The sequence below is a fragment of the Myotis nattereri genome, assembly GCF_964212035.1.
Source record: "Myotis nattereri genome assembly, chromosome: 7".
In the NCBI taxonomy this organism is placed as follows: Eukaryota; Metazoa; Chordata; class Mammalia; order Chiroptera; family Vespertilionidae; genus Myotis; species Myotis nattereri.
The window spans coordinates 1,900,702-1,909,708 of record NC_138082.1 but is presented as its reverse complement, the minus strand read 5'-3'; the positions used below and the strand labels follow the sequence as shown (position 1 = coordinate 1,909,708).

Here is a 9,007-nt window from a genome sequence, read left to right as displayed (position 1 = left end):
CAAATGAATGAAGGCCGATTTATTGAATGGGAGCCTGAGTCCAAGGGCAAGTTTAACCAGCCCCAGCCTTGAGTCTTTCCCCCCCCCCCCCCGCCCCCGCCCCCAAGAAAGAATTCAAACTACATGTAACTGAAGCGGGGCGGGGGGTGGGGGCAGCCCAGGAGTACTGACCCAAGCCCGGGCCCTGCCCAACAGCCTATGGGATATCTGAGTGAAGAACTGGACATCGTGGCCAAGGGCTGGCCCGCCTGTTTGTGGGCGGTGGCTACTATGATGTTGCTGGTCCCAGCGGCCACCAAGGTGACCTTAGGAAAGGACCAGATGGCACTTACTCCCCATAATATCACTATCCTCCAAAGGAAGCTTATGGCTTTCAGATAGCCATCTTCTCAAATATCAGGACAACTGTTAGAGGACACTACTAAGAGAGTTAGGGTTAGGGCTAGGGCTAAGGTTAGGGTTAGGGTTAGGGTTAGGGTTAGGGCTAGGGCTAAGGTTAGGGTTAGGGCTAGGGCTAAGGTTAAGGTTAGGGTTAGGGTTAGGGCTAGGGTTAGGGCTAGGGTTAGGGTTAGGGTTAGGGTTATGGCTAGGGCTAGGGTTAGGGCTAGGGTTAGGGTTAGGGTTAGGGTTAGGGCTAGGGTTAGGGCTAGGGTTAGGGTTAGGGCTAGAGCTAGGGTTAGGGTTAGGGTTATGGCTAGGGCTAGGGTTAGGGTTAGGGCTAGGGTTAGGGTTAGGGCTAGGGTTAGGGCTAGGGTTAGGGTTAGGGTTAGGGTTAGGGTTAGGGTTATGGCTAGGGCTAGGGTTAGGGTTAGGGTTAGGTTTAGGGCTAGGGTTAGGGCTAGGGCTAGGGTTAGGGCTAGGGTTAGGGTTAGGGTTAGGGTTAGGGTTAGGGTTAGGGCTAGTGTTAGGGTTAGGAATTATTGTTAGGTATAGGGTTTGGGCTAAGGTTAGGGCTTGGATTAGTGGTAGCTTTATGGTTATAGCTAGGGTCAGCTTTAGGATTAGGGTCAGTGTTAGGGCTAGTGTTAGAATTATGGCTAGGGCCAATTTAGGGTTACGAATTCGGAGTTAGTGTTCGGAATTATGCTTTTTGTTATGATTAGGGTTAGGAGTTAGTGTTAGGAATTAGTGTTAGAATTAGGAGTTAGGGTTAGGTTTAGGAGTTAGGGTTAGGGTTAGGAATTATGGTTAGAAGTCAGGGTTATTGTTATGATTAAGGTTAGGAGTTAAGGTTAGGGGTTAGGGTTAGTGTTAGGAATTAGGATTAGTGTTAGGTTTAGGAATTATGGTTAGGGATAGGATTAAGGTTAGGGCTAGGCTTAGAATTAAGAATAGGCTTAGGGTTAGGATTAGTGTTAGGAAGTATGTTAGGGTTAGTAATTAGGATTAGGGTTAGGTTTCGGGTTAGGAGTTAGGGATAGCGTAAGGAGTTAGGGTTAGGGTTATAGTCCAAATAAAAACTTGCAGCTTTGTTATCTAGTCATGTTCCTTCCTGAAGGAAAAGAAATAACATACCATGACCGTTCACGGGTATTCCTGCAAACCCATGACCCCAGAGAAGATTTAATGGAGAATTTCCTAGAATGTCCGTTTATGACCTCGCTCAGGTGTGGGTGCTCCTTCTTGGAACATGGGGTGCATGGGCTTGGCTACGCTATGGTCCCTGCTCTGCAGCACGCTCCCCTCCCTGTTGGCACTGTCGCTCAGTCAGCTGAGCTGATCACCCTTGTGAGAGCACTGGAGTTGGGGCGGCCAGAGAGTAAATATATACACTGACTCTAAATATGCTTTCTGAGTTTTCCAGGTCCCTGAGGCCATCTAGAAATAAAGATATTTCTTTTCCTTTTAAAAAAATTTTTTTATTGATTTCAGAGAGGGAGAGGCAGAGATATAAACATCGATGATGAGAGAGTATCACCAATGTTTGGGATCAAGCCTGCAACCTGGGCCTGTGCCCTGACTGGGAATTGAACCATGACCTCCTGGTTCATAAGTGCTCAACCATGAGCCACACCAGCCAGGGGTAAGGACCCTTCTTGACCCCCATTGGCTCCCCAATAAATACCATAAGGGGATTGATCGGCTCCTGTCCTCAGTACACCTCCCCTCAGAGGGAGCTCCCTCACATTGCTAAGGTCACCAGAGGAGCTGATTAGGCCACGAAAGGAAATACACTAGCTGACGTGGCTGCCAAGGCAGCAGCCAGAGCAGGACTCTAGTTCCTTGGATGCCTTAGCCTGTGTGGACTTGGTTAGTCGTGTAGCCTTTGATTACCTCTTGGCAGAACCAGGAGGAGCCTGTGCAGTGATAAACAGTACTTCCTGCTCTGACGTCAACAATCCCGGCCACATGAAGACAAACATAAGAAAATTTTATGAACAAGCAGAATGGCTGTATAAGTACAACCAATGGGCCCAGACACTGGGTGGTCTCTCTCTCTCTCTCCCTGGCTGCCTAGCATACCTGGGCTCTTACCCTTCCAGGCCCCCTGATCTCTGAAGTGCTCTTCCTAATTTTTGGACCCTGCATTTTTAACAGCTTAGCCAAATTTGTGCTTTCTCGCCTAGAATCCTTCAAACTACAAATGGTTATGGAAATGGAACCCCCACATGGGTAACCTGATTTTCTGTGGCCCTCCAGATCGTCCTCTCCTGACAGAATCCTGCTTGTGGGCTCCTCACAACGCCCCTCCCCACTCACGCCCCCCCACTCAGCAGGAAGCAGAGTGATCATCATCCCAAATCCCTTACGGCAGTTAGGTTACTGCATTGGCGGGGATCGGGGGCATGAGGAGTCAAATGAGATCAGGTAGTTTAGGGTAAGGGCCGGGGGAGGGAATATGGTAAATTAGGAGGGAATGAGCCAAATGGTCAGGATGTGAGCAAGATAGACTGAATGGACCAGTCACCCATAGAGCTGCCCTTCCCCCTGAACCTGAGAGTGGGAACTAAGGGGAAGATGAAGGCAAAAGGAGATTGGCTGGTGTTATTTTTGAAAGAGCCAACAGGAGGCAAGAGCAGGAAATATAAACCCCTAGACTGGTCAGCTTCTGTGGGAACCCTATTTGGGACCCCTTCGCCTGCTGAGAGCTTTGCTAACTTTCACTGTAATAAACTTCATTTCCCTTTGCTTACTCCTCCTTTGTCCGTGAATTCATTTGTCCGCTTCTTGAGACAAAGAACCCAAACCAAACCACCAGCTCAGACTCGTGTTTCACTGTGACCTCTCTCGCCAGCAGGATCACATCCTTTGCTTTTACAACTGAATATTTGCTCATACGGCTAGCAATGTGTGTGGGCTCTAAGAAATGAAGTTAAACCTGTCTCTCTTGTCGCCAGCCTGTGACCCGAAAAATCCAGCATGAAATTAACCTCAAAATGTGTCTTATTTGGGGATTATTAATGATCAAGTGATACAGTTTAATTAAAATCGTTTATTCTCAGTAAAATCAAACATATCATTGAGTTTACATAGAAATACAATTTTCAACGGGCTCTTCATAAAAATGCACTGGTGAAACAAATTTTTATAACCAATGACCAATTATGGATTGTTTAATCATGCCAGTAGCAGAATTGATTACCTGATTACCATTAAAAATTGGTAAAGTAATGTATCTTAAATGTGCAAATACCATCTTAAGTATTTTATTATGTTACCATTGATAATAAATGGCCACTAAATATATACCTGTTACATAAAGCTTTTTAAAGTACAATAAAAATACAAATTCTATCTGTTAAAAAAAGCCATTGATATGGCTTCTAAACGTCCTCATTATACAAATTCCAAAATACTATATGACAAACAAAATTATAAAGACTTTTCTTTATGAAACATATACTACCTTCTAATTAAGGTACAACCTAACAGATACCAGAAAACAACCAAGAAGGCTTACATATATCATAGACCCTTATGGAGATACACACAAATAGAATATTGCATAAGCTGTTCGATTTCTTTTCCTAGTGAGAATGTACCTTCACTTGAAGAAAATTTCTGAGAGCAAAAGAGACAGAGAATCTGTTTTGGAGGCCTCCCAGCATTGTCCTCACATTGTGATGAACCAAATGGTAAGTTTTAACCGTAAATTTTGGTTGCACTGCGTAACAATTATTATTCAAGTTAAAGATAAACTGAGCAGCAACTTGATTTTTGTGAAGAAAAAAAAAATGAGATTCCAATGTCAACAACAAAACATTAAATTTGCTAAATAATATTGGTGATTCATGAAGAGGAGTTTCTATAGACTGTATAGTATCAAAACTAATGAGACATCACAATATTTTGAGACAAAAATATATTTGGTAAAATAAATACGAGTAACAGACAGTGCAGCTATAGACAGCAAACATTCCAAATGCTTTTTCAGGAAACATGAGATCGAAGGATGTCTATATGTTTAGTAACGCAACTTATCTCATTAGAACTTAAACTGTGTTTGCTAAAAAGGAAATTTTACAGTTTCCCACAATATCTGTTTATGAAATAAAGTATTTAGAGTATAACTGATGATAATGGCTAACATTATTACCTTGCATCTACCAATACTCTACATACATTTGGTTTAATTATAATAGGCATGTATATGTTTGTCATTTCACCTATCAAAAATGACTTAGTGGCATTATATTCAAAGTTTACATTTTCTCAATGATAGGAAACAGCGCTTCATACATAAAATGACATCTGGCCTCATGTTCATTAGTTTGAATACAGCATTCAGTTTGGCATTGGTATATCTCTTTAGGACTTGCAAAGGTTTCATTAAGGTATGGCTTTTGGGAAATCAACACTAAACTAGCAGCCTGGAGTCTGAACACAGATTTCAAGGTGCAAACGCTGTAGAACTCAAACACAAGAGAGATATTTGGATCATTTGTCCTCTGATTAGAAATTCTTTTACAACAGAAACAGACAGGAACATAAAAGAATACAGTGAGTTGTTTTTAAAATAAAATGTTACAGGTCAATAGTGAAGGTAGGAGGAAATTTTACGGAAATAATTTTCAGAAAGTGAAGCTATTAAAAAACATATTGGCACATGGGTAAGACCTGTTGTAAAGCAATCACAGACGTACGTGCAGATCAAACAAGTTTAACACGAACCAGGCGCTCTCCTCTGACATCAGCACTTGCTGTCCACGGGGTCCAGACAAAACACCGTGCCTTCCAGAGTTAGTCCCATTTTGAACCCCTCCTGTAAAGCAGAGAAAAATCATTAAAGTAGGAGAGCACCTGGCAATAAATAAATACATAAATAAATAAAATCAGCAAATCAAAGAGACTATGAACCAAAGTTGAAATCTTCAGGCTTTGAGCGACTAAGAAATAATTCAATGTCAGAATGTCGGCTTGTCAAATTTTCACGTAGGTGTACACCCCAGGCAGATCTTGACACCCATTAGCAGAACAAGCTTTCTTTACGGAGTCCCCATTAAACTAATTTAATGACTATGTAGCATCAGCCTATTATTTTTTAATATGATTTAACTGTTTCCCGTATTTTGCCATTTCTAAGATGTACTGTATTATTTTCCATAATCTTCACACTTATGATTATTCTCTCCTCAGAACAGACTGTATTAACTTGAAGAATACAACATGAGTATCAGTAGCAGAAGGCACGCGGGACTGACCCTGGCCCGCAGTTAGTTGGCGTTTGCTCCGTCACTTGCGCTAGTGTGATTATTAGTAAGAAAATGATACTTATAATTTGCTAGATTATAGTACTTTACTTAATTTGTATGTTTTCTCTGATTAGACTGAACATGTCTACATGTGTACCAGCCACTTGGTTTTCTTTTGTGAACTACTGTTATTTTTTTTAAATTCATCTGTTGATTGTTTAGTTTCTTAATCATCTGTCTATGTACTTTAATTACGTATATTTGACATAGTTATACTATTAAATAGAAATTTTAAAAGAACTATGGAAGTTCTTCTGTAAAAGACTTTATGTTCATATAAAATATGCCCTTATAAAAATTTCTCTCCAAATAATAGGTCTGATATTCATATTTCAAACATTTAAATCTGTCTACTGCTTATGAAATGTATTTGAATATTTGCTGTGTCCACTATACTGGTACATTGATCCTCCGAGTTATTAACCAGTCCACTTCACATCACTTAATGCACAATTCTTTCACCATTCACTGACTTTCCAGGTATTACGTTGTTATAGCTTACAAGGTGTACTTCTGGGCTGCCCATGCTATTTTATACTGATTTCCCTGCTGACGTCATGTACCAGAAGTTTAAATTATGTCAAATGAAAAACCTGAATTTTTGATTTCAAATAAATATCTAACTTTCTAGCAATTTATAATGAAATATGGCTTAACATTTTTTACAATTTTGTTAAATAATTCAATGTCAGAATGTCGGCTTGTCAAATTTTCACGTAGGTGTACACCCCAGGCAGATCTTGACACCCATTAGCAGAACAAGCTTTCTTTACGGAGTCCCCATTAAACTAATTTATGGGATTAGCAAACATACATCCCGTACATGTATGGGATGTTTCTGTGACCTTTCTCTGTCAATAAAAAAGGGAAACCAAATATTTCAGTAGGCTTATTAACTCAATATGATGGTTTATGACACCTATTATACTGTATAAATGTTTACATTCAATGCAAAGATAAAAATAGTAGCTAACTGTGCATTTGATTAATTAAGCTAACAAAATAAATAATAGAATCATCATAGACTTTAGATGAAAATGTTATTTTACTTTAATTAAGGTGACCTTGCAAGTTATTCCTGGACTCAAAGACATAGGCAAGCAATGACACGGACAACACAATAGTGACTATGTCGTTGAGAAATACTTTAAAATATGGGTTGTAGGGTCCCTTTAAACACAATTAATAATCAGATACATCCATCTGAAACTGCCGTTTGAATATTGCTTAAACAAAGCATGCAAATGTTACAGTTTTAGCCTTAAGAAGTTGCAAGCTGTTTAAAATTATTATAAAAATAATATACCAACCATCTCTGGCGCTGCCCACCATGAAAGCAGAAAAGAGAAGACATTAAGGAAATATTAGAAAAACGAAAGTAACAGCAAAAACACCACAGCTCAGCATTCCCTGTCTAGCACATCATGCAGCCACTCCACACAGCGCTTCTCAAAGCCGAGTGCCGACAGAGACCTCAAGTTGTAGGCTTATCTTCAAAAATGTATAGAAAAATTTTCAATTTTGTGAAAATCTAAAAAGCATTGATAAGAAAGTACTCTTTATGATTTGTTGAAACTTGGGAACAAATACTATCACATCACTGCCCATAGGTGCATTCGTCCTTCCACAAGCATAGCCATGGATTCCATGTGGCAGAAATACAGCGTTCCTGACAAGTTACCGTGCACTATTTGGGTGAACGTTTCACAGCATTTGGAATATAGCAAAGAGATGGCGACACCAAGACGGACAGAAGGTTTGATACTGGCGATTTCAGTTTCAGCTAAATAACACCATTCATCCTGTTATATCAAAGTTCTTAACTTGGATTTTATTAGGTGTTGTAATTTTTTTTATTTAATTATGATTTTTGAATTAATATTTGTCTGAGAGCTTCAAGGATATGTCTTTGATAAAAACTAGGATGTAATAACTTCACCAGATTATAAAGAGAAAATGAAACAGGAGAACTTAGTGTTTATAAGAACATGGATTAATCATGGCCCATTCTACAGAGCTCTTAAAACCAGGATCGTCAAACTTCCAGAGCAGCTCAAAACTGGAAAATGAAAGGGAAGGAACAAAACCCAACTGAACGACATTCCTAAAAAGCTGGCGACCGGCTTCTGCTCTTCACCGAGAGCCCCAGTCACGCCCTGCCCTCCATGCCTCTCTCAGGAGCGGCTGGCGTCAGCCTGACAAAGGTTTTCCTTCAGCCACCCAGTCACAGTTTTGAAATTCATAATTGTTAAGACTGAGATAGAATCTTATAAATCCAGTGTAATGACCTTTTAATTCTTGGATTTCAAAATAATGAGCCATCATGATTAGAACATGAACCATTGTATTGCCGTTGCAAGTTGCACCATCAAGAACCAAACCAAACCTCATCCTGAGCGTCTGCAGGAGTGTTTATAGGACTAAATGCATATTATTATTGTAAAGTAATTACTTTAAGTACGTTTTCATAGTGATAATAACTCAAGGAAAGGATAATGTGGGTAGACAGGATCACATATTAAAAAGAAAAATCCATGTCTGGGCCAATCTGTTGGAGAGTCTACAGAGTCACATATTAAAGAGAGAACACCAGGCCTGGGCCCATCTGCCGGGTAGTCACCTGCATTTCATCGAGTTTTGATTGAATGTCGGGAGGGAAGTCGCCTGCCGCACAGCTGAACGGGTCGAAGGGCTCTGCTCCAAACAGGTCTCGTTCTGGACAGAAGACAAGATGTGGGCATGAACCAGAGGCCGATCCGTAAAGAAACGCCGCGTGACAAGCGAGCCGCTCGCCCTGTGCGCGGGGCTTGCCCAGCCTCAGGTTTGTCAAATGCCACCAGAAGCACAGACTCCCTTTAGGATGCGTCTTTAACGAGGCCTCCCCAACATCAAAGCCACCGAACACTTGGTAATTAATGCACTGCAATACCTACATGTTATTAAAATGAATGTGCTCCTACCGAGACGTCCCAGTTCCATTCACGGACCTGGTTGTGAGGCAACGCACAGGACTGACGAGGCCAGGAGGCAGTTTTACTCAGAGCTCGCGTATGAATCTCAGAAAACATTTAAGGGATCTCATCTCATGTGGTGTGAATTCATGTCACCTTCCTAGAAAACCCTTGATCCCAGTATCATCCCAGCATCAAAAAGCTCTCTGTACAGATATTTTAAAGTATACTTTTTCTTAATCACAAAGAAGTATCCAAGTTAAAATCGATGGCTGTGATTGATAAGGCTATGACCTATTATTTAATTGAAAAAGAAATTTTTTGATGGTTAATAAGTTTCTTTCCACTGAATCAATTCAAATA

General features: G+C 40.6%; 1 protein-coding gene across 1 annotated transcript in view; it reads right to left on the bottom strand.

Moving 5' to 3' along the window:
• Positions 1-3,420: 3,420 nt before the first annotated feature.
• The window catches only part of GULP1 (GULP PTB domain containing engulfment adaptor 1), an 89,087-nt gene continuing 83,500 nt past the window's right edge, over positions 3,421-9,007 (bottom strand). Inside the window, exons 10-11 of the mRNA XM_081095552.1 lie at positions 8,314-8,408; positions 3,421-5,203 (exon numbers count right to left, since the gene is read on the bottom strand). Of these exons, the coding sequence (XP_080951678.1) occupies positions 5,132-5,203; positions 8,314-8,408 (167 nt within the window). The 3' untranslated portion in view covers positions 3,421-5,131. The remainder of the gene's footprint in view (positions 5,204-8,313; positions 8,409-9,007) is intronic.